Raw genomic sequence first — 25,317 nt, forward strand, 5'->3', positions numbered from 1 at the left:
AAAAGCTGCCTCAAGAGGTAGTGAGGTCCCTGTCACCTCATGTGAACAAGCTGGCCCAGATGACCATTTGGCACTAATGCTCTGGGTCGTAAATCAGCAGGTTGTGTTGAAGTTCACATTTTCACTATACAATTGCATTGTAATTCCCTCAAATTAAATGGTGGTGCCAGTAGGCTGTAGTGCTGTGTCATTTGGCAAAATGAAAAACTGGCAATCCTACCCGAGCCCTCCAATAAAGGTTTTCTGAAATTGTACAAGCTTGTCATGTCCAAAATTTTAACTCCCAATTCAGATACCCCCGCTCCCGGGTTGAAGGTTCAAGACTTCCTGACATAAACACCTAACAGCCCCATTTGGTGCCCAGTTTGGACTCATTTCTTGTGCAAGAAGCCCTGAATCTAAAACGTGGCTCAGATCAGAGTGGAAATCCTAGGGGTAGTACCGAGAGGCAGTTTACCAGCAAGTGCCATTGGGGCTGGGCGGGGCCGAGAAAAGAGAAAGCTGGAAGGGGTTTAAGCAGACAGAGCAGGACCTGGACTCCATGACCCCCCAGAGTCTACTCCACCCCAGGAGTGCCCAGTGCAGAACTCGGCGCGCCCAAGAGGTAGCCGGATCCCTCCTCCCAACACTAAATCCCCACTTCATCTCTCCTCCAGGACTCCAGCTCTCAGGGAACCTGTCCTGGAACCCAGTGTGGCAGTGACCTTCCTCTGGGAAAGGTGCCAGTCTCAGGACTTAAAGTGAGGAGATAGCAAGCAGGAACCAGAAGGACCCCAAGGTCTTGGGGCTGTACCTCGCCCTCCCATCTCCCAGGGCAACCTCCTTCCCAATCATCCGAAATAAAATTCCCTTTTCTCAACTCTTCAAGCTTTGAAAAATCACCCACCTTTGTAAACTCAGGGCTCCCTGAGGTTGACTCCATTACAAACTCAGGATGCTCACCAGCTAAACTCTAGGGTTCCTGCCTAACAAGAAAGGTGGCATCTATGCAGGTACAGATCTTTCTAATAAGGGAAGACCGGGCTATTCTCTCCAGAGACATCCAGGTAACCCCTCTTCCTCCCCAACCAAGCACTGGGAGACCCCAGCTGTTCTGGATTCTGATGGACACACCTCCCCACACCCCTCCCACCAGAAGAAAAAGGAGCTGGAGGACAACATGGAATCAAGTATACATTTTAAAAATTGTTTAATGGAACATAAACTCCTTTAGAAAAACATTCAGCCAGGTGATAACACCCATAGAAAAAAACACCAATCTTGTGTTTATCTTTTTTAATTTGGCATTTGTTATTTGCATTTATATTAAAGCAAAGTGCATCTTTTCTTTATTTTTGTTTATACACATTGCACAATACATAAATAATGATGCTTATAAAACGTCTTTATATTTACAAGTAATAATATATTTATATATAACATAAAATACATTTTTTCTTTAATAAATCTCAGGGTTTTTTTTTTCAGGAGTCCTTTATCTCTCAAAGCACTACAATGCTAAATTTCCAATGAGAATGCTTCTCTTGTTCATTTAAACCTTTGTAGTTAGAAAAATAGCTTATGTTAAAGTCTAAACATGCTCATTGAGCTAAGAGCAGTGTCAACGTATCATACGAGTGTATGAGTTGTAGAAGAAATGAAAGAGTTAGGTGTCAGCTCAGGATGGTACCTTGGGTTGTGATGGACCGAATCCTTGGTGGGAAGAGGGGGATGCTGAGAAGTCTCCCTCCCGGGGCTTCTCCCCTTGCTGGTCCAACAGCAGAGCTCAACACATGGGCTGCGGAGGGGAGGAAAGTGCTGAGCTGGTTTTCTGAGTCCGGGGAAAACCTGATGTCACCAGGGCAGGGGAGAGGCTGAGGGGCCTGAGAGGGCACTGGGTGAGCAATACTGTGACGGGGCTGCCCCGGCAGCCCTTGGGAAGCCCATCTCAGAGATGTCCAGGAGCAGACGGTCAAAAAAGAAAGACACGACAATGGCAACAGGGTGGCTACGGGGGAGCGATAAGACGGCATGGAAAAACGGGTTCTGGTTCAGCCTCTTGCAGGGTTGTTTCTAAGAAGCCAATGTCCTAGAAGGGGAGAGGCGAGGTGGGGGCTTCCCGGGGCTGGGGACAGAGCCTTGCTGCTGGCAGCTGCCGCCCCACTGAGCATGTCCAAGGGGCAGAGAGACAACCTTGGGAGGAAAAGGTCTCAGCCGGAGACATCGTAAGAAACACACGAGTCCCCCATCTGCATTCGTGCGCATGTGCGCACACTCGCTCACACGTACGCCCTGACAAGGGCAACAACGACCCCAAAGTTGGGACCTGCTCCCCATTCCAACACTGTGTTTGGCGGTACTCTGATTTTTGCCTCCCCTTTTCACATGAGGTGTTCTGCCAACCATACCACCACCACCCCCTAAAAAACCCAACAATTCTTTTCATAAGCTATTTCTCACAGAACAAAACAAAACAGAGCATAAACGAGAAAGACGAAAAGGGGAGAGGGGGGAAAAAAAACACGACCAAAGAGTTTGCATGAAAAGCAAGCACTCAGGAGGAAAACGTTAGCAGCAAAGTAGTTTGGACTGGGCCCGCTCGGCTCCCGCTCTGTCCTCTCCCCACGTGGCTACCGGCTGTTGAAGATGACCTCCAGCCAGCACGGGCAGCTGCTGATGAACTGGCGGGTGTAGCACTGGCCCCAGCCCTTCACGAAGCTAATCTGCACAGTGAAGCCAGTCCACGGCTGCTGCATGAACTCGTGGTCGTTGGGCCGCTGCAGGCTGAACGCTTTCTCGTAGTCAAAAGCCTTGATGGAGAAACCGGGGAACACTTTGTGTACCAACAGCGTCCTGGAGTCCGGGTTGTCCAGTGTGGCTGACTTGATGAAGATGGGGTAACTGCTGCGGTTGTACACCCACACGCCATCCACCTCCCGCGTCAGCTGGATGCCACAGCCAATTTTGCTCCGCACTTTCTGCACCAGCTGACTCTTGTTGTCCGAATTGAGCTGTCCGAGGCAAAAGCCATTCCCCTGAGGTAGATCATAAAAGATATCCAGGGAGGGCTCCTGGACACAGTAGAGCCTCCCCACTCTCGTCTTCTCCTCCCAGTATGCCACCACGCACCAGTGTGACCGATCCCCAGGCTCCAGAAGAAGTTGGGAATCTATAAAACAAAATGGCAGACATTTGGTTGGTGGTGACGGGGACGGGCATTTTCTTCCACATCCTCGAATCAACATACACATACACACAGGTACCCCCCGGACCAGCTTGTCTCTCAGTGCAAGACAGGAGGAGGTGACAGTGGTACTGGAAGATGTCCTCTTACTGGGGCCTGGAAATCTTGACCCAGTCTTGATGGAAGAGCCTTGCCTTTAAGCATGGGGCTCAGCTGGAGAGCCCCTCCCCTCCTCTTCTCCCATCCTCCCAGGACACCAGCACATGTGCCCGTCTGGCCAAAGGAAACCCCACCCCTGCAGAGCTCAGAAGCCAGGACCACTCAGTAACTTGCTAGGTCCTGGTTTTCGGGCTAGAAGAGGCCTTCCAGATAGATGGTCTGAAATTACAGTTCTTGAAACTGGATGGAACCTTGAAGGCCAGCCGCTCCAGCCCCTTGTCATCCTCATGAGAAAACCCAGGCCCAGAAAGCTTATTGCTCAGACCGCAGGGATGACACAGCCAGACCTGGCACCCAGGTCTCCAGACTCCGGGACCACCTGCTGAACAGTCTCTGTGCTTGTGACCCAGTTCTCAGATCAGTGCCTTGGCCATAAGGGTGTACCATCCGCGAAGATTTTAAATGGAAGAGGTTTGAGGTAAAAATATGTCTTCCTAATAAGAAAAACAATCTCAGTGTGTCTGTCAACAACAGCTCTGTACACAAAGCGTGAGTTCACGTCAAAATGCCAAATCACAACACGCAGCTTGGTGTCAACCCAGACTACCTTACAGAAGCTCCCTCCAGCCCAGACAGAAAAGGATGTGTCTGAAGTGGGTACATAACCATGCTGGCAGGGCCCTTGTCTGCTGGCATCCTCCTCTTCCCCCTCCCTCCCCAGGAGCATCTAGACTGGGGGCCCTGCCCCCTCCAGTCTCCCTCCCCTGGAGGCCCCACCCCAGCTTTCCTAGACCTGCTTCTTCCCACAGGCAGCGGGGGAGACTGGGGTGATGATTCTGGTAAGGTGATTTTCCTGAATAGGCACTTGGAGATCTTTAAAAGGGGTGGGGGTGGGGGTAATATGGAAGGAAAGGGGGCCCCCAGCGGCTGGCATTCCAGCTCCTCCTTAAGCTGGAGCCGGCGGGGCAGGCCTCAGACTGGGAACCATAAATCTCCCCAGCCCAGCCGGGCTGCAGGAACGCTGTGGTTTGTGGTGGCAGGGCGGAGACCGGAAGTCTTGTATTTGTTAACAAAAATGGGGAAAGGCAGGGGGAAAGCCGGGCAGACGGCAGGGCCTCCCCTGCCCTCCGGGTCCGTCCTTGCTTCTCGCTGACTAGGGGGCTTGGGGCATGAAGATGGGTGCTGTGAGATGTCTTTGGCTTGTTTGGCCTTTTTGAGTTTGGAACCACCGGCTTTGGAGAGGGGTGATGATGGCTTTTACAGCAGAGCAGCCAGGGCTGGGGGAGGGCTCGGGCCCCCATGTCCTGCTGCCCCAGCAGGCCGGTAACCAGTGCAGCTCCGCACACCAACTGCTTCCAACCCTTACAGGCATGTTAGGACCTGGGAACCAGTCAGCTCCATTAACTTTTTTTTTAAGCAGCAGCCAGTTTTGCATGGAGGTGTCCCATGCATAAGTCCGTGCAAATGTACACCGTGACACACTGAGGGGGCCACAGACATACACCCTGAGCGGGGGTCCCCCAGACACCCCACCTGGCCTTCTCAAGTGCCTGCCGGGACGGCTACACAAAACGGGGAAGCCGAGGGCTCATTCCTCCCCTCAGTCCCCACCCCATCGAAAATCAATTCCAGAAACCTGGCCTGTCACCTCCCCCGACACACAAGCATCTCTAAAGTACAAGAGTGAGAGAGGCCATGTCCATGAGTGTGACATACGAGTGTGTATTACACGAGTGTGTGTTTGCGTGCACACACACCGGAACATATGGAAAAACAAGAGCGGGACAAGGGCTCCAAGCAGAAGTGACTCATCAGGCATTAACTTGTTTCTGCAAAGTATCCATCAACTGCTAATAAACTCGTGAGCGCTGGCAATCTTTGAACCCTCTTGCCGAGGGAGTTCAGCTCTGATTCAGGCCACACCAAAGACCCATAACATCCATGTAAATAAAAATGCTCTGGTGTCCAAGTTCGCTGGGGAGGAGAAAGCCCTCCTCTGGAAGGCACAGGGTACCCATCTGCCAGTCCTCCCGTTTGAGGCAGGGAGAGTGTTTTGAAACGTAAGAAGTTCTGGCTTATTAGCCCAACTTGGGACAACAAACCAGCCAGGAAAGGAAGACCAGGGAGTCGCTGGGAGGGAGGTTCGGGAGACCCTCAGCTGAGCCTCACCACAATAGTTCGTTTCACAGGAGCCCGGCTCCCCTGAAACCTGGCACCCAGTAGAGCAGAGGGGGTGGGGGGAGGAGGGGGGTGGGGAGAGGAGGAGGAGGGTGGGGTGGGGGCCTGGGGATCAAGTTGCCCCAGTGCCAGGCCCACCGGCAAGGGGTGGGGGCCTCTGGGGGCAGAGGAAGCTGGGCGGGGGCTGGAGCCTGAGGTCAGCCAGCAGAGGGGAGGGGGAGCGGGGTGAGGGGAAAGGGGGGCACGTTCTGGAGGGTTTCTCTTTCATCTGTGCAGCCCGCCAGTCCACCCAGCAATTTGCTGCCAGACATCCCCTGGAAAAAGCCTTTTTCTGTTGAGGTTAATGGCCCAGCCCAGATAAACAGCATGTGGGTGTCCCTGGATGAGAACAAGGCCCCTGAAAATCCACTAGGTGCCCTAATCAAGGGCAGCAGGACCCCTACGTGCACCCATGTCACCCCACAGCCCCCTAGTACCCTGATACCTCACCTCCTCACTGCTCTTGAATTGTATCTCTGAGCACAAAAACAGGTTCTGTAACAAGGGTGAAGGCCCCCTTTACACAGCCCGCTCCTGGGGGCCGATACACAATGCCCCATGTTGCCAACTCAGACTCCCCTGCTTTGCCCTGCACCACCCGGCATCTGTGCTCATTTCTGGGAAGCGCCCAGCATCATCTTCAGAGAAACACAGTTTCCTGAATCAGGCCCACAGCCCACAAGCATCTTCCCACAAAGTTCTATGCAGATGCTCAGCTCCTGGGGGCTTCCCAGGCCTCGAGGTGAGGAGCTGGGAGGACCTCAGTGAAGAGTCCCCCTCGTTACAAGGACTAAGGAAGGGTCCTCGCATCATAGTTGCTGATAACTTCATCTCCAAAGGTGAAACTCACAGCCCCTTGTTAGTTTCCCTCAGCTTTTATAACTTTTTCCGGTATTTTCAACAACTTCTTCTCCCTCCTCAGAAAACTGTACAGGGGCTTGTTTTAAAACTCTGTGCATTTTAAAGCATCCAAAAGAAAAGCTGTGTTGTAAAAAGCTAACTAATCAGATGCCTGCTCACAATTTTTTCTTTTTATTACAGTTTAGGGAATTTTTGGAGCAATCCCAGAAAAGTGCTGAATCGGCCTAAAATTCCTTTAAGGTTGTTTTACCCCCTCCCCTTCCCCATTTCCCTTAAAGCATAAAATCTACCCTTTAAAAGGAAAGGGGGAGGCGGGTGTGGAGAAGGGGAAGGATTTTGCCTCGTGTTTGCACTTGCATTAGGGAAGACCACTTAACAAGGAGCTCCCTGCCTCGTACAAAGAGTTATTTAATTATCCTGGTCATGAATGAACAGACCAGACCCTTCTAGACCAGAGGCTCATGAATGAATCCCATGCCTGGGATCTCAACGGCACAGGGTGACCAGACCTCAAGGCCACATTTTAGGTAAGAGAGGAATTTTTCCCTTTTAAATTTTTTATTTGAAGGTGTAAGGAGATGAAGATGGAAAAAAAAAAAAAAAACTGGAGGGAGGAAGTAAAGACCAAGTTCAGTGCCTCAGTGGTGCTATTTCCAGCCTCCAGGTTGGGAAGTCAACCCTGGGGCCAGAGAGGCAGAGCTGTCCCAAAACACCCAGGGGAATTCTGAAAACACGAGTGTGCACAAGAGTGAGGCCATCTGACCCTAGCCATGTCCACACACAGAGGGGAGGTCCCCAAGATTCCGACCTTTCAGGACAGGGACTTGGGAAACCAAGCCAGCACAGAACCACAGCAGCTAGCGCCCGCTGAGTCCACTATGCCCCACTGCCAGGGCACAAGAGGCTGGAATAAAAGGTGGACGGTGGCCGGGGGGGGGGGGGGGTGTCTCCACTTGCTCTCATTTCTGTGAAGCAGTTGGATCATAGAGGATTATTTCTCTACTCAGCAGTGGGATGGGTCTGCGAGCCCCCCATCCCCAGTGGTCCAGCAGAGAGAGGGCTAGGGACGGAGCCTGGGCAGAAATGGCTGCCTCACGCAGGCTGATGAGGGCAAAGGAAGGGTACAAATGCAGACCCAGAAGTAAACCCGGCAACCCTGGAACGCAAACATCGCCACGCCTCGCCCTCCCAGGTCCAGGGTTCTCCCTTCTCGGGACTCCGGCGCCACCAAGGGTTGCCTCATCCTGTCCTCCCCCTCCATCAGTCATCTCAAAGGTTAACAGCACCCGTCAGCTCAGCTCCCCACCCTGGTCAGGAAACTGGCTGTTCTGAGAGCAACCAGCCCACTTCAGGGACAAGGACTAAGATAAAAGAGGACTCGGTGCCAATCTGTCCACCCCAAATACAATTAACAAAGACTCTTGTTGGGCTCTAGTTTTCAAGAAGCAAATGACCAAAAACTAAAGCAAACACATAAAAACTTGCTGCGGTGTCTGGGCTCAGTGTGGGTTCCGGGGTCAGCGTTAATCGGCCATGTTGACTCAAAAGATGATGTCAAGGACTGCTCCCTCAGATTCTTGGGGCAGCAAACACAACTCTGGGGTTTAGAGGGTAGCTTGCTCTAACTCAAAACGTTTCAGGTTAACTCTCAGTTACCCAACAAATGCTCAGACCCAACCCACCACCACTGACTGCCCCAAGCTCCTTCACCAAAAGGCTCAGTCCTGGCTTGTGGAAGGCAGAACTGAAAAAGTTGGATTTTTTTTTCCAGAGCTCTGCAATGAGGCTCTCCAAAGATGTGGCTGGACTAGGGTGTGGGCAGGGGGTGCCACAGGCTCTCCTTCAAAGGCTGAGGTGCTTCATCATCATCCCTGGGCCCAACAGTTGAGCTCCCCAAGTCCCACTCCACAGGGAGTCCCACCTCCATGAGCTGACCAGCCATGCAGTCAGACACCCCGCAATTCAAATCTTGGTGTGACTTGATCTCATCCCTAAAATGGAGTTCCTAGTGCAGGCCAACAGGGTCATTGTGACAGTGTGATCAAACGCAGCCAGAAGCCAGGGCCTGGCCTGCAGCCACACTGGAGGGTCTCACCTCTCAAGGGTACATCATCTCTTGGGTTCTCCAGAGGCTTGGAAAATGCTGATGACTCTCCGTGCTCCCACCCCACCCCGGGTGAGAAAACAGTCCTGGGCTGATACCTACACCCCATGAGCACTTAGTATGTGTAGCCCTGTTAGAAGGACAGAAAGGAGACACTGTGAGGTTGCACGGTACTATCCTCATATTAAAGGAGAAAATGAGGCCCACATCACCTGAAAAAAGAGCAGGCTGGTTGACGGCCAGAATACTGCCATGTGTGAGCTGTGGGCGGGCGACCACTTTGAGCCTCTAAAGCCACTAGTCCTCTCCAAACACTAGCGAGAAAACCATGTCCTCCAGAGCACACGCTGGAAATGCTATGCCCACTTTAGGCCTGAGTGTGGAGTCCAGCTCCCTTGCACCAAGAAGCCAGGAGAGAAACAGCTTCTTTGTCAGCAAGCTGGTCTGTGACCTCGGCCAAGTGGCTTTGCCCACTAAGTCTCAGTCTGACCTGCCCATAACTGATAGGAAGGGAACTGGGGCAAAACAGCCTCCTGGGCCCTCTTCCGGCTCTGAAGGTCTGGCTACAATCTAGGATTCACAAATGTGCCCCTCAGTATTCAACAATGCTGGTTCCATTTCTTTTTACTGCCTTCTGGAGAGTAAGAAAATCACTTTGGGGAGCAGGGCATATTTTTGCATTTCATTTGCAATAATAAAACAAAAACAAAACAAAATCAAAAAGGAAAGGAGATGAGTCAGACTTTGCTGTGTCCATCTCCAAACCAACTTTTTTTTTTAAAGAGTTGCAACCTTGTGTTCTTTCTGTCATTCAAGGCCCCCAGGAAAAGGGGAGTATCTGGAGGAAGGGTCTCCTGTATCACCACCATACTGCCAATGCCCACCAGGCTTGTGGCCCTGAAGTTTCTCACCCATCATCACCTCCTGCAAACGCCCCGAGCTTACAGATTCGGCAGGTCCTGCAAGTCTAGAAGGCTGATTCGTGACTGTGTCTTACGAACTGTGATGAGGATGAGTAATCAGTTACTAGAGGGAAAAGGTACTTCCCTGCTCCCCTAGTGGGCCCCACCCCCGACTTCCCAAAGCCTCTCAATGCCCCCAAGTCTAAGGCCCCCATCCCAGGGGTCCCGCCTAAGAGCAGCGTTTTGCCATCAGAGAATATAATTGAGGGTAGCGCCGGGCAGGGGAGGGAAGCCACACAAAAGCTCCCATCTGTCTCGCCAGCCGGGCTGACGCGGCTTCCTGTGCCCCAGCCTTCAGCCATGCAAATTATAGCGTGTACCCGGCTGCGTGCCTTCTGAGGAGGCCTGCTCTGCCCGGCTCCAAGAGGCCTCAGAGGAAGGGTGGGGACCCCCAGCCCGGCCAACTCCATTCATAATATTTACAGTAAATGGGCCTCCCTGGCTGTCGGTTAGTGTGCATCCAAGCTCATCTCGTCTCAAGTCTGAATTTCAAGTCTCTTCCACTCCTCGGAGCATCCTAAACTTCCCACCCTCACCCCCTCATAACTCAGCAGCTCCCTTAGAAAGGGGGTTCACACACCTGCACACACAGAGCGCCCCCACCCCTCCCCAGACCTCAACCGCATGATCTGCTCACCTGCCTGGCCCCTGGGCAGGAGCCTGGCCACTCTCAGGAAGACCTAACAAGGAGGGGGGACATCCCACAACAGAAAGCCCACCAAGTCACATCTCTAACCCTCCCACCTCCCACCTGCAGAGGGTCCAGAAATCCCCCCAAATTCCACACGTGGATTCCCAACTGGGAGTGCTCCTCCACCCGCAATCGCAACCTTCTCTGACACCATCAGAAAGTCCCTCATCTTCTTTTTACTGACCACTTCTAAGTATGCTGGCTACACGTTAGAGGGTCGGTAAGAATCTCAATAAACATGGATGCACAATGAGCCAGTTTTCCGAAAGGACTCAACCCCAGAGGTGCAGGACGGTTTTCGCCTGATTTTGCAGGTCTGGGGCTCTGCCAGAGTTGCTTTTGCTGCGGGCCTCGATTTAATAAAGCCCCGTGCTAGGCGGGAGGGTGCAGCTCAGTGGTAGAGTGCAGTGCTTAGCATGTTCAACCTCCAGTACCTCCATTAAAAATAATAATAATAATAAATAAAGCTGATATCCCCCTCAAACTAAAATAATAATAATAATAATAAAGCAGCCCCATGCTGCACTGACCTCCAGCTCCCTGAAAGGAATTACAGCCCCAGACGCAGGCCCTGCCCCCTCACCCCATCCGGCACACAGCTCCAACTCAACTCTAGCTTTTCTAGAGTAGGGACACCGTCCGAAGATGTGGAAAAATACAGTGAGAAACAAAAGTCCTTTTCATCTCTCCCCTCCCCCAGCTCCCCTTGTTCCATAACAATTATGAAAACTGTTGGATGGGATGGCATTTTGAACATTTACTGCATTCCGGCCAATAAATTCCAATGCAGGATCTGATGGAAAAGCCTTTCCCTCTTCAGCCAGCTCCCTGGCTCCCTGCCCCCTGCTCACTCCCAGCCCTCATTCCTTCTTTCTTTACAACCCAACACCAGGGCCCAGCCAGGCCAGGGCCCGCACTGTACTTACGGGGAAAAACAGTACGACAGACTGGAGACAGTGTGCAGACTGGAAAAGTTAATCATTACTTCTGTCTGCCTCCGTAATCTAATCTCTCTGGCTTTGACACACTCACTGTTCAGCCATCCCAGCCCTTTCACCCCCAAAGCAGCCAGGACCTCATAGGCCTGAGGCCCCCCTCTCACGGGCCTTCCACCCTTTGCCTCCAGTGAGGAGGCCAGGGGGATGAAAGTTCCCCCCTCCCTGGACCGCCGTGACAAGGCTCCCGCTGCTCTGTGCTGTGTGCCCCGCATTTCAGAGAACTCCGGGCCTCGCGTGGGCCCCACATAAATGCGGGCTCCAATCTGGCTTGTGTTACAGCAGACAGCCAGGCCACCCCTCCTCCACTGCCCCCCTCACAGCACACAGACTCAGTCCCTCCCAGCCCCCTATCCCATCTTCTCTCACTCCCCCTGCTGGGCTCACCCCCCAGCCCATCCAGTTGCCCCGTGAGATGTACGCAGACACACAAGTCAGGATGGCTCTGCCTCAAAAAACTCAACACAGAATTACCACAGGGCCCAGCAATTCCACTGCTGGGTACATACCTAGAAGACTGAAAGTGGGGTTTTGAAGAGATACTGGTACACCCAAGTTCACAGCAGCCTTATTCACAATAGCCAAAAAATGGAAGCAACCCAGGTGTCCACTGAATGATGAACGGATATACAGACACATTTAAAAAGAAAGGCGATTCTAACACATACTGCAACATGGATGAGTCTTGAAGACATTATGCTGAGTGAAATAAACCAGACACAAAAGGACAAATATGGTATGAGACCACTCATATGAGGTCCCTGGAACAGTCAAATTCAGAGACAGAAAGTAGATTGGTGGTTACCAGGGGCTGGGGAGGAGGGGGCCTGGGGAGTTAGTGTTTAATGAGTACAGAGTTCAGTTTGGGAAGGTGAAAAATTTCTGGAGACGGATGGTGGTGATGGTTGTTCAAATATGTGAAAATTTATTTAATGCCACTGAACCTTAAAACTTAACACTTAAAAATGGCTAGAATGGTAAGTTGCATGCACATTTTATACAAAAAAAGAAAAAAGCCCTGCGGCCTCTCTGAAGGCTTTCCTGTACACCCTGCCTTCCTGGGTACAGGGGGACTCTACAGGGGGCTAGGGAGAAGGGGCACCCGCAAGGCTAAAGGCCCCCTGGAAGTGTATGCAAATATTGGTATGCATATGCATTTTCCTGGGGAAAGACCCCTCCCACGAGTCTGAAAGCCAAGAAACTTGAAGAACTACCATCATTTTCTTCGCCAGTAAAAGAAGCCTCTCTCTGGCTACCTACCTCCTCAGTAACAGGGGTCTCATTCCCACCCACCCTCAAATCCAAGAATCAAAGATCACAGATCACAGGGGGTCAGTACCACAAGGGACTTGGGAGATCAGGCCCAACCATGGATTCTGCAGATGAGAAAACTGAGGCCAGGGACACAAAAATGGCTCCGGCAAGGCCACGCACCCAGCTGGTGGCTGTGCCCGAACCCCACCCACCCCCGGCCCTCAGCCCAGGAAATCAGGCCAGCCCCAGGGGACAGAAACCTGGGGGGTGCTTCCCCTCCCAGTGTGAATTCTCTCCAAGCCCCCTCCTGGGACTCTGGCAACTGATGACAAGGAGATTTCGGGGAGTGGGAGGAAAGGTCTGCTTCTGAATCTCTGCAAGCCTCCCAAACTCCAGACCTCTTCCCCAGGAAATACCCCCCATCAGGGTTTTAACTGTGAGCCCCGCCCCACCGCCCCAAGCTGGAGACGGGGCCCATCTATTTTTAAGAACTGTACTGTGCACCCAGATCACAGGAAGAGCTCAACTCTTGCTTTTCCCTCTTGGTTACTGATGAATGAGGGGGAGGCGCCGTGCGGCTACGAGGCTGCCCCGCGGCTGGCAAGGTCCCCAGGCGCTTTCTGAACTGAGCAGCTCTTCTGGCCCTTCCTGGCCTCAGCCACTAGGCTGGGGAAGACCTGCCGACCTTAGCAGGTGACCGCCAGGTGGGAAAGGGCGGCAGAGACGATCATTTCACCTCCAAGTGGAAAATGCAAGAAGGTGGAGGGTGCTGACAGCACTGTCCTATCTTTTGTTTGTCCCTGTTGAACGACCATCCCAAATTCAAAAGTAGAAAGGCAATACAGAAATGAACAAACATAAGAGCCACCAACAGTCCCCGGCCTGGTGATCTGAGTGCTGAAGGACAGAAACTCCCAATTTTGCAAGATGAAACTGGAGTTGAGATCCGTCCTTCCCTCACTGCCCTAGATCAAACCCCAGGCCAAAACAGCTCTCCTGACTTTACAGAGGAGCGAGGAGATTAATTAAATTAGTGATCTCCAAGAACAGAGCCATCAGTCGGCCAGGGGTGGCGGGGGGCGGCCAGGGGGCAGGATGAGCGTGAAAATGAAACCCCTTGGTAACTGGGTATTAGATTACCTCAAGTAAACCCTCCTACAGGCAGGCCAGGGCCAGAGCCCCACACCCGGGCTGGGACCTCAGAAATGGACTTGACCATCAGATTTTAAATTAAAAAGCAAGCGTTGCCTCCCCAGATGCATGAGAATCAAGCCCACCGGAGTTATAAAAATCCAACTCCTGGGCTTTGGAAACATCCCACCTCCCCTGTGGCTGTAAAGACATAAATACTACCACTCCAGATGTGTCGGTCCTCCGCCCCTTCCCTCCCCTGCTGGGCTAGTCGCCTCCTCTGGGCTGTGCTCCCAGGTACTACCAGGGTCTGGATTGTAACTGTACCTCCTGCTGCTCCGGCTGTTATCTCACAATCAACAAGTGGGGGGGCCTGCGGCTGGAAACAGAACTGGAGGAGACAGACCTCTGTTTATCCACAAGCTTTGCTTTATCTCAACGCTCAACAGACCACACAACCCAAGCAGAGGCAAAAGCCGATGGCAGAGGAGCTGTGCCGGCCGGCCCCGCGCCCTCAGACAATCACCCTGGGGGCCCGTCCCTCCAACATCTCACCCAACGGCCCGGCTCCTACTGCCTGAGAAGCTGACCCCTCCCCGCCTGACTCCAGACAGAGCCAAACCCTGCTCAAGAACCCCCCCAACAGCGCCTTTAGACAAATCATGCCATCTGCCCACAGTCCAAGAACTACATCCTCCATGTCTGGCAGAGCCTAGCTAAATGATTGGGACCACAGAGATGTGCTGGCTTCTCCTGAAGCAATTGGTTCCCTGTCCCAACTTCACACCTTGCAGAGGGAGGCACGCATGAACCCACCTGGGAGGTGAGCGTGCCTTCCAGGCCGGGGTCAGCCAGAAAGGGCTAGGCCCGGTCCCAGCTCCCCGTGGAGGCAGGAAGAGAGAGCCCCTGTCCTCAGCTACTTCCTAGCCAGCTGCGGCCGATCCTGAGAGGTGTTTCCAAGCCAGGCGCCGGTCAGGCAACCTCTGTGGGCTCACCACCTGCCCACAGCATTCTGCCTTGGCGTCCTGCTCTGTTTGGACAAGTTACCCTCATCGAGTGTTCAACAATGCTTTTACACACCCCAGGGCTCTTGTTGTGTTATGAAAACAAAACAAAGCATGCTAAGGAAAAAAGCTGGGGGAGGGGGCGATGGAGGGCAAGCAAGCCACACACAGCTCTCTTTCTTTCTGGTCTCCATGCTAAAGATGGATCCTTGGCATCTTTAGAATCCCACATCCCATGTCAGGGGAACGATGATGCCATCAAAGAGGGGACTTAGAAACCCAGAGATGAGTAAATGAAAACTGTTTTCACACCCAGAACAAAACCTTCTCCACACCATTGGGCTGCACAAGTTCTCTTTCTAGGGGAAGCTTCTGGGTGACTGGGGGCCGCGTGACCCCCCATCCCCCAGGGCAAAGCACAGCTCCTGGACACAGCTGTACCAGGGGAGCTCTGTCTTCTGACTCCTCTTTACTCCTCACCAGCGCCCTAGAAATAGACAGTCAGGGAGTTGAGGGACTCTTTGGGCTCAGTGCTTGAAAATAAAGGCAGCCCCAGCCTGCCAAGTGCCGGGGACCTTGATGAGGGGAAGGTCATGTTGGGGTGAAGAGGCTAAGGGCATTAGTAAATTCCTATCTAACCCCTACCCAAAAAATACGAGGTTTTTTTTTTTTCTTTTTGCAAGTTAAAACTGAGCTAATGACACTGGGTGGGGCTCAGTGTCGAGGACTGTGCAGCCAAACCAAAATTCGCTTCCAGCCAAGAGCCACTTGGCCTCACCATTGGGGGAAGGAAGCTGAAAAAGTCATGAAAGATCCTTTAGTAAACCGGGAAATAAGGCTGCAGTTAACATTTCAACTGAAGGTGACCCTTCTGGTAAAATATTTTTTTAAATAATAAAAATGACATAAAGTTCTCAAACAGCCTCTTTCTTAAAGAAAATGGGCCTAAACGTTCTCGTGGGAGTGGAAGGAAAGAAGGGAAAACAAAACAAAACAAAACAAAACCGGGCTGGCCTCCTCTCAGCCACTACCTTTCACGAACAACTTTTTTCTGGAGTTCTTCTCATAAAAGGAATGATGCAATTTCCTGTCTTGTCCCAATATTTCCTGTTCACTTACAAGGTGAAAGTTATCACCCTGTTTTAAACAACTGTCCTGAACTCCATAGAAAGTTGCTTTTTCTATCCAGTGCCCCATCCCCATCACAAAGTCTCCCCAACTTAGAACAGAAACATCACCATTTTCTACACCTTTAAGGAATTGTTTTAATAAAAAGCCTTGTTCTCTCTATGGAAGAAACTGAGTCTACAGTCACAGCTTCCCCAGAAAGTGGGCAAGGGGCCCGGATCCTCACGGGGATAAAGTGGACGGGGCCGAGGGGCAGCCAAGCACCCCCAATGAGCCAACGTGTTTAGATAGAGTTGCCGCCACCAAGGGAATATTGCTCTCTTGGTGTGTTAGCCACTAAATTGAGAACTGCACCTCAGCAGTTAATAATATCTTCCTGCTGAAAATAGCCCAGAGAGGAAGCCTGTCTGTGACAGTAGGCACGCCGCCAGACTCCGGGCTAGCCATTCAGTACTGCGCGAGAAAGATGGTAGGGCCAGTGGTGACCTCCGAGTGGCCACGCTGTACAGTATCCTTTCACAAGGCTCCTGCAAAGGGAGGGCTCCCGGGCGAGTCACCAGCCTCCTTCTGCAGCCTTATAACCTCGGCGAGGATGTCACATGGACCAGAGGCTCAGGCAGCAGGACCAGAGGAGGGGTCAGATCGCCCAGCGGGGGATCAGGAGGACCCCAGGCTTTGGGAGACAGCCCTTGCTTGGCTGGCTACCCGTCCCTGGGCCAGCCAGGGGGAAAAAGAGCTTCTGGTGCAGAGAGGGAACAGGGCACTCACTTCCCCTGCAGGAAGGTCAGTCTGGGAAAATGAGCCACAGGGAACTTTCCTGACTCTCCTTTCTGTAACCCGCATGGAAAAGGAAAGATTGCAAAATCACAAGAGACAGGCCCATGAACGTGGCCTCACCCAGGAGACCTCAGAGGTGCTTCGGAAACAAGCGTCTACCTACAAGTGTAGATCCCAGGCACCTGACAGAAGTCTCCACAGTCAACGTTCTTTACTGATTATCTAAATATCTATGTGTATTTCAAAGCTGCCACAGGTCACTACTTCTTTAAATTGTGGCAAAATACGCATAACATAAAATTTACCATTAGTGACATTGACAGCATTCACAGAGCTGTGACCATCACTACCTAGTTCCAGAACATTATTATTACCCGGAACAGAAACCCTGTCCCACAGGCCTCTTTTAACAATGTCATTCACAACAGCAAAGCCAACGGGGAGGAAGGGGCAGAGTTAATGCACCTCGTCCAGTTTCAAAAATCTTACTTGAGAAGAGGCTCAACCAGCAAGATGTTCAAGTTCTTCACTATGGGAACAGAGACAGAACCACAGAAAACCTGCAGGGCCACCAGAAGAAGCCACCAAAGATCACCCCCTGCAGGAACACAGTCTTTCCACCCCCTAACACCAGGGGCTTGCCAACTTGTCTACGCCTTGAAATCACCCGGGCGGCTTCAAAAAATACTAACGCTGTGATCCTGACGACAGACTGTGATTCGGAAGATCCGGTCCTAGTGAGGTCCTAGTGTGCAGGCAAGTCTGGGGACCACCGCCCAGTGCCTTTTTTCCTCCTACCACCCGGTTAAGACGCCTGCTTTGAAGCAGCCTGGCAATCACGGCACTGCAGCAGCAGGATCCTGGGACAGTAGCAGCGCAATAAAGCAGCAAACGGAGCCAAACTTGATCATGAACCCTCTGGCAATTCCTCCCTTTTCACTGTCCCCCGGCTCTGAGCTTGCCATCAAGGTCTCACAGGTCCAGAAGTCCACCCAGCTGCAGCCGGGCTCTGCTAAGAAAAAGCAGAGCCTGGGGAGGGGGTGTGAGTGACCTAGGCTGTGGCCAAAAGCTGCGCGGGAGCCTGGCCCTCACCTGGCTGCCTCCCCCTTCGCAGGCCAGCCCTGTTCTGCCTCAGTGACAGGATGCATGAGGAGGCAGGCCTTCTAGTCTGGCCGGCAGAGCAGCCCCAATTTGCTCCAGAGACTTTTAATGCTGTCACCCTGCATTCAACCCCTGCCTGACTGCCCCATTCTTTCCAAGACAATAGGGGTTTTAACAGTGAGCCCATCTCCAGGTTGAGTGCATGGCCTCAAGCATCGCAGCAGAGGCGGCAGACCCCATGACTGGTCTTCACCAGGGAGTGGCTGTGCACCAGGTAAGCTGGCCTGGGCCCGAGTCACCAGGCTGGCATTAAGGAATATGTGGATTGGGTCCCTAGAGATTCAGTCACTTCTCACAGTGGCCTGGACAGAAGGCGAGTGGGTAAATAAGGGGCTTTTGCTCATGGGCACAGGTGCTAGTCTGCCTGACTCCCCCACAGCCCATGCTCTTGGCCACTTGGATGAACTCAGTCCACTCCCACTCTCCTCCCCATGACATTAGAGACTCCAGAGAAACCACAAGCTGCTTGTTCCCAGGCACGGGAAGGAGACATTATAAACACAGCAATGGGCACCCAGGCCCAGATTCCCAGTTTGCCATCACCGTTCCCAGCCAGGTCACAAATGCAGCTGAATAACTTTTGGTAACAACAGGATAGAACCATCTTTCCTAAGCTACTTGGTTTGAGCCCAAGATGACCATGGACCCAGCCAGGGTGGCATTTTCAGATTCTATAGGTGTTTTTGAAGACCCTCCCGCGAGGCTCTAATAGATGCCAGTGGGGATCAAAGAAAAGGAAAGAATGGTTCCTGAAAAGGATGCTGATCTCAGGATACTCCTGTCACCCAGAAGTAGAAGCTATACACAGATCTGAAGACCTTAGCAAAGGAGCTGGCCTCCCTTGGATTGGTAAGATGGTATCTCTCCAATAAGTACCCTCAAGTCCCTCCCCTGGACACACCAGTACCATGTCTCCATTGCCTCCCGCTTCCCTTCTTGACATCCACTGTGGCACCTCTTTTGAACTTTAAAAGACTACAAATGATTGCTGGCCTCCAATCTCAACCCTAACTGGGGAGGTCCGTATGCCTAAGACCCAATCAGCTCCAGACATCAATACATAAAGCAGGGGGCTGGAGGATGGGTCTGCAGCACAATAATCTAGAACTCGCAAGTGGGACGGTGTTCCTTCAACCTCCCCCCAAACCAGGACATCAGACACGCCAAGTGAAAGCCCCTCCTCCCCAAAACTCCAGATGGAGGCTGCCAAGATGACAGCTTCAAACACATGCTTTTAATTACCAGTGATACAGTGAAAGCTCTGGGAGCAAATCCTTTCCCTTTCCACCACCGAGCTGAACCTAGAAGCTTCCCATCTATATGAGACTCCTCCAAGGTGGGTATTCCTGGATCAGGACACATGCCAGCAACAAAGGCCTGTTCTGTACGCTTTTGAAAAAGCACCATACCCAGATCACAATTCAAAACCAATCCACAAACACTTCTCAGCCCCAAAGAGCATATCCTCATGGAGAAATTGTCCTGAGGGTCACTGACCCCATGTGAGAGGGACCCAGGCCTCTCCCAGAGCCTGCCTGTGGGCATCTGCCTGCTCATGTGTCTGCACGGGATCGTCTATCTGTACGTCTGCAGCATGCATACACACGCACGCGTACACACACACACACACACAACCAAGCACCGAGCAATCCATCTGTCTCGGAGAGCCGGCTGTCAGAAATGAAAGTACAATCTCCTGGAACCGAGTCACAGCCTTCTAAAAATGTGCCGTTTTCCCAGACTGAGGAAACTTGCAGGGGTGGGGTATGTTTCACTGTGAGTCCCAAAGGCCTGGGCCTGTCGTCTCACCGGCCAGACCCGAGCTGCAAGGCTGGAATTCCAACCTGCAGCCAGCGGGCCGGCTCCCAGCCCACTCCCCTTCCTCGCAGGAAAGGGAAGGGCCAGCCTTGGAGTCACCCCGGCATCTCAGGAGGGGTGTGCCTTTGCACACACCCCCACCCCCACCTCCGAGGCACCACATTTTCACATTGGGCTGTTTTCTCTTTCCCTTCTTCCCTTGCCAAGAGAATCAAGCCCTGGCTCCCGCTGCCGACCTTCCTCCCACCCTAAACTGAGCCCCATTCATTAAGCCTGCTCTCAGCCAGGGCAGGACAGGAAGGAAAACAGCACACAGGGCCTGTGAAAGAGACACTCAGAGAGGTGATTTCAAGGGGGAGGTGGGGGCAGATCCTTGCAGGCGTTTTCCCCGCCCCGCACATCCCCCACTTCGATGCCCGCTTGGCCCTGCCTTCCCCACAGCAGGCTCCCCACCAAAGCCCCCCACTGGCCTCATCTTCTGCAAGGCGGACACACCCGGGCCACCCTCTCCCCATCCCCATGGAAAGATCAACTTCTTGGAAATGAGGAGGTTCAGGATATATCCCTTTGCAAAACCCTCTGCCCTGGCCCCAGGCCACTACAATCATTTGGGGAGGGGGAGGCATCCTCACTGCAAAGGGTGGAGACCTGGGTTTTCTCGGCGCCCCAATGCCTCCTCTCCAGATACCCCCCAAACCACTGGCGCCAACCCAAGAAGCAGTTTTTTCAATTTCCCCCCACAGCACATTATTAATAAACTGCTCCAACTCCGAACGGAAAGAAGAAAGAGCTCAAACTTTGAAGCCTTGGGAATTAGTAAATCAAGAACTAAAATTCAAAACAAATGCTCTTTCGTGTGGAGCCCCCCCCTCCTTTTTTTTTCTTTTTGCAGTTTTGTTCAACTACGTGATCCCTTCAGAGACAAGCACTCCTTCCTACCAGCTCCTCATTCATTGAAGTGGCTGCAGGTACTCTGGGGCTGGGGGGAGGAGTTAATCATTGCTTGACCCCCAGTTTCTTTCTCCGACTAGAGAAACTCTTAGAAGCCCACCCATCTCAGAAGGGGCTGCACGGTTACACTGTTCAGGTCACAGTGTTCAGCTCCCGGGCGGGTAAGGAGGCTGGTGGCTGGCCGGGTGTTGTCACTTCCTCCAGCAAAGGAGACAGACAAGATGTTATCAACAAGACAAACCTTCCGAAAAGCCCCCTTTCAAAAGCTACCACTTCCCTTGCTTATTTCATGTGGTTCGCAGGGGCCGGGACTCCTCCCTGCACACTCGGGATTTAAAAAATAAAACCGTCTAACAACATCCTGAGTGTGCTATTTTGCCCAGACCCTTTCCTCTCCTTGGTCTTCTTTCTTTCCGGAACTCTCTCAGCCTTAGAAAGCAGAAACCCTCCAGCTCTTCACGCCCCGTGTGTTCCTCCCTCCTCCACTGCCGTGGCCCACCCTCCTCCTCATGCCCCAAGCCCCCTGCCCTCGCTGGGTCCTTCTTTTTTCCTGCTCAGCTCTCATTAGGAGCATTGAGTAAACAATACCTCTGTCTCAGATAACAGCCAGAGTATATACCGCGCTGAAATAAAAACAAACAAGGGTCTCCCTGCAGACATTCTCAGCAAGCTCAATTCCTGGAGAGGGAACAGGCTGGGATGACTAACAGAGCAACACCTGACCAGTCTGAGGTCACCTCACAAAAGAGGGTGCACCACAGTCTCCTTAAGAGTTTTATGGCTTCCATCCAAGCTGCCATGATGCCACATCAACGTCCCAGGGGCAAATGCCCAGAACTCTGCAGGATTTTCTTTTTTATTTCCCCCCCAGGTTACTTTCCCTCTTGCTTTAGCTAGTTCTTAGAAAATCCAGTGATTGGCACACTGGGGTAGGAAAAACAGGTGGAAACAAGACATCTTTAGAACAAAATGGAAATGCCTCCCATTTACATTGCTAATGAGTTTCTCCAAGTTTATCACTCTCCTCTCATGTCCCTCAGGGACAATGAGGCTTGAGCTACCCAGTGCCCCTCATCCAATCCCATAACCCTCCAGCCCAGCCATTCCAGGCCCTCGCTCACAGCCATGGGCCCTGAGGAAAACCTTCCCTGCTGGGTAGCAGTGGTAGGGCCTACTATGTGCAGCATCCCAGCCCGGGCACTCCCATTGCCTGACATGCATTGCAGACGCTGGACTGAGAATTACGACTTGCAGAGAAGCACCAAGGACATCTGCTCTAAGCTTCCATCATACACTTGGGATCTGTCTTCAACAAGTTCCCAAAAGGTGGATCCATCCCCTTAAGGCACCCGATGCACTATGGGCAACAGCTTAAACCATGAACTGATGACATCAAAGTCACCAAGGGAACCCCCTCAAGCCAATAACCAGGAAACGGGGCTCAAGGGCAGCCCCCACACCCCCATCCCTGCTGGCCCGTATTTCCACATCTACAGGGCAGGCCTGGCAGGGACGGCAGAATGATGAGCTGAAGGGCACTACAGTCACCACGAATGCACCCAGTTTAACGCACATGAAAGTGGGAATTAATTCCAGACCAGCTAGGGTGACGGAAGGCCACCTCCAGTCTCCAGTAATTTTAGGAGGTCTTGAAATTGCCAGGAAAGTAAGAGAAAGCATCTCACCTGAAAGCCCCCCAGGGGCCAGATAATTCGTTCCCCCTGTTTCAGCGGAGGAAGGCACAGCATCCGGACAGGCTGCTGCAGATCGGGAAAGGAGAGAGAAATACACACACAAATAAGTAAACAGAAACACCAAGATTAACTTGTAAGCACATTCTGAACAGCATTAAAGAGAAACCACACATTCCAAACAGCCGACTCCCAGCCACGATGCTGACTATGAATGGTCTGCTCAGGCTTCGCTACCCATCACGAGACAGACCACAGCACCTTGTCAACCGTCTGGGCTCCGGGCTGCCAGTTCATCATTAGTCAAGTCAGACTCGATCACAGACTGGCTGGAATTTCTTTGATTGCAAATCCCCCATTGAGGAAACCAGGTAGTTCCCAAGGTCAAAGAAGGCCGGGTTCTTCTCTCCACCTTGGCTGCTGTCTCCCCACCATCTTTCCCAAAGAAAGATCCAGGGCATGGACTCTTTGCTTGGATCCAGTGGCCTTGCTGACATTCCCACAGACCAGTGTCTCCCTCTCATTTTTTTAGACAGATTTCCTAGTTCTTCAGGACTTTCTTAAAACTGGCATTAGGTTAAAAGGACTGCTTTTTTGTTCTTAACTGAGGTCTAGTAAGTATAGCGAAGCACACAAATCTCACGTACAACTCAATGAATTTTACTCTTGTATACTCCTGTGTGAAGCCCCTGCCACGTCAGGACAACAGAGGACATTCTCAGCAAGGGTCCTAGCTGGAAGAGAAATGTTCTTCCTCCTTCCAGGCCTAATCCAAACTCCCCACCTCTGGAAATCTTCCCGGGCAACCCCAGACCTGCGAGGCTCCCTGCCCTCAGTTTCTATAAAATCCTTCTGGCACCCAGCACTGGGAGTTTCCTTCTGCGGTCTTTACAGATCTTTGACCTTCAGATCCTGCCTGCCTGAACTAGACTATAACCTTCTCTTGAACATCTTTGTCACCCTCAGGTGCTCAACAGTGACCTAAATGTTAATGAGGATAATGACAATTTCAGCTGAGAAATAGACTCGACAACCTCCCTCCAAGCAATTAAAACAATAACGCCCACGAACCACAACTAATTAGTCCCAGAAAACAAAAATACACAAGACCCCGTAAGCATATCACGCACCACTGCCAACGCCAAACTTACTGAAATCCATAGAGAAAGGCCAGCTCAGGAAAGGGGTTTCCCAGCTCCGAACCAAAAACACCAGGGTGGATGGTGCAAATTCCAGTCCTTCCACCCCGGGCCACTAGCAGGATGTCCCTGGGGTGTGCGTTACCAGTTTCCCACTGGAACCGCTTGGCCGAGATGGCAAATATGAAGCCAAGGGAAAGAGCGGCCCAGAGGCAAGTAGCCACGGGAGCTCTCCAGTAGCCCAGCAGCTGTTTCTGTTCCCGGGTGAAGGGCAGAGGTGGGCTGGCCCCTTCAACTCTGAGGTTCTCCCTCTAATCTCTCCTGCATCCTCTCTCAGGCTAGAAGAACAGCTTTTCAAGAGTTCTTCTAAACAGAGGAGGGGGAAGCGGAGGAGTGGCAGGGGAGAGAGAAAAGACTGTGTGTGTAATCTCATTTTATCAGAGTAAAGTATTATTCCTAACAGGAATATACAGTTTTACAGGATACACTTAATCACATGGAAAACAATAGGGGCAGGCAGGAAACAGAGTTGCTGGTTAGAGAGTATACCCTGCACTTTCTAAACTGTTCTGGTGGCCTTCAGCATGCTCTAGAGATAGGCTTCAACCTACCCCCAAACGGAAGGCAGCCCCACATTAAATATGATGACTTATCCATGGCCACTCCTCACCCCCTCACCCCCCTGCCATGCCCCCTCCCCATCCTCCCAGCTTTGGCTGTCTGGATCCCAGGGGCAAGGTGTGTTTCAAAGGAAGAGCCCGGCATCTCGGGGCAGAGCTGGGACCACATTCAGGGTGTCATCCCTGTCTCAGATCAAAGGTAAGCCAGCTCCACACCGGCAACCACAAGCGTTTCTATGAAATGGTGCTCTGCCCTTTGTGCAGCGCCTTTGATCTCGGGATTTACAAACATTAATTAGGACTTCCTACCACCCCTGTGAAGTAGGAAGGTATACCTGTTCGACATACACCCAGGGAAACTGAGGCGTCACTGAGTAGCCCAAGGGGCCACCCAGTGAGCTGGTCATACCCAGCACCTACCCCGTGCCTCCCCCTCCCCAGGCAGGCCAGCGTCCTCACTCTTCCCTGTACACAGTCGGGCTGAGACAGCCTTCAGCATCCAGACTAGCCTCAAGCTCCTGCCAGGCTGGTAAAGGTCAGAGGCCACACCTCCACCTCTCACCCACAAGAAAGCTCCTGGAGGTGGCGTCCTAAAGCCAGGGTCTCAGCTTCTCCCATGTCGTCTGCTCCCCAGGGCCCAGGCTGGCACACACTCAAGCTCTAGGCCACTTCTGGCTCTTCTCCACCACTAAGCACCACCAAGCACCCAGGAAATGCTGGGTTCTGTGGGAGAAGGACTCATTCCCCTCTCCCAGCAGCAAGAGAGCCCTTGAAGATGCACGCCTGGGAGCGCCAAGGAACGAGTGCTGCGAGGGGACAAGGAGAGGGAGTTGGGGGTCCCACTTCTCTCATTCAGAGACTGGTTCTCAGAGAGTCACCCTATTCTTGTCAACTTAGTTCTGTACTTCCTAAGTCCTGTCTGGACAGAAGAACCCAACCCTCACCCCACCCCCACCACTGTACCCTAGTGACCCAGCTCTGCTCCAGTCCACAACCCTGGTTACAGAAGAACAATCCAACGCAATGAAATCACATTTTCAGGCCACAGCATCAGGCCTATAAAATGAATGAATGAATGAACCAATAAATGAGTGAATGAATGAATCATCTAACTCTTCGATCATAGGGATTTAAAAAGAGGCCTGGAAAAGTTAAGAGTGGCCTGAGTTAAGACGTAAATGCAGGGCTAGGTCCCAGACTTCTCAACTCAGGCTTTGGAGGCTTGATCTGCCAAAGGGCTCTGATCAATGATCACCTGCATCCCTAGCCTAAGGGAACAGCGAACCGGCAACATCCCCCCGCCCCCAGTCATTCTTCAAACCTTTCAGACCATCAGATACAGAGGACACAGGAAGCAGAGCCCACAGAGCACTCCCTCCCAACATCCCCACCCCATAAGCTGAGATCTCATTTCTAACAGCCTGCTCTTACTCCTTGTATGATGGGGAAGGAAGGTGAGGGGTCTGCCTGACTTCTGATAGGCTCAACTCA

General features: G+C 52.2%; 1 protein-coding gene across 2 annotated transcripts in view; it reads right to left on the reverse strand.

The window, feature by feature from the left end:
* Window positions 1-1,165: 1,165 nt before the first annotated feature.
* Window positions 1,166-25,317, reverse strand: part of SMAD7 (SMAD family member 7) — a 28,782-nt gene continuing 4,630 nt past the window's right edge. The window contains exons 3-4 of one of the 2 annotated variants that reach the window (XM_064480326.1): window positions 22,062-22,133; window positions 1,166-3,148 (exon numbers count right to left, since the gene is read on the reverse strand). In XM_064480326.1, coding sequence (XP_064336396.1) covers window positions 2,610-3,148; window positions 22,062-22,133 — 611 coding nt within the window. In that variant the 3' untranslated portion in view covers window positions 1,166-2,609. Of the gene's footprint in view, window positions 3,149-22,061; window positions 22,137-25,317 lie in introns of both variants that reach the window. The other variant, XM_031441943.2, reaches the window with a different exon arrangement.

The sequence above is a fragment of the Camelus dromedarius genome, chromosome 28 (genome assembly GCF_036321535.1).
Source record: "Camelus dromedarius isolate mCamDro1 chromosome 28, mCamDro1.pat, whole genome shotgun sequence".
In the NCBI taxonomy this organism is placed as follows: Eukaryota; Metazoa; Chordata; class Mammalia; order Artiodactyla; family Camelidae; genus Camelus; species Camelus dromedarius.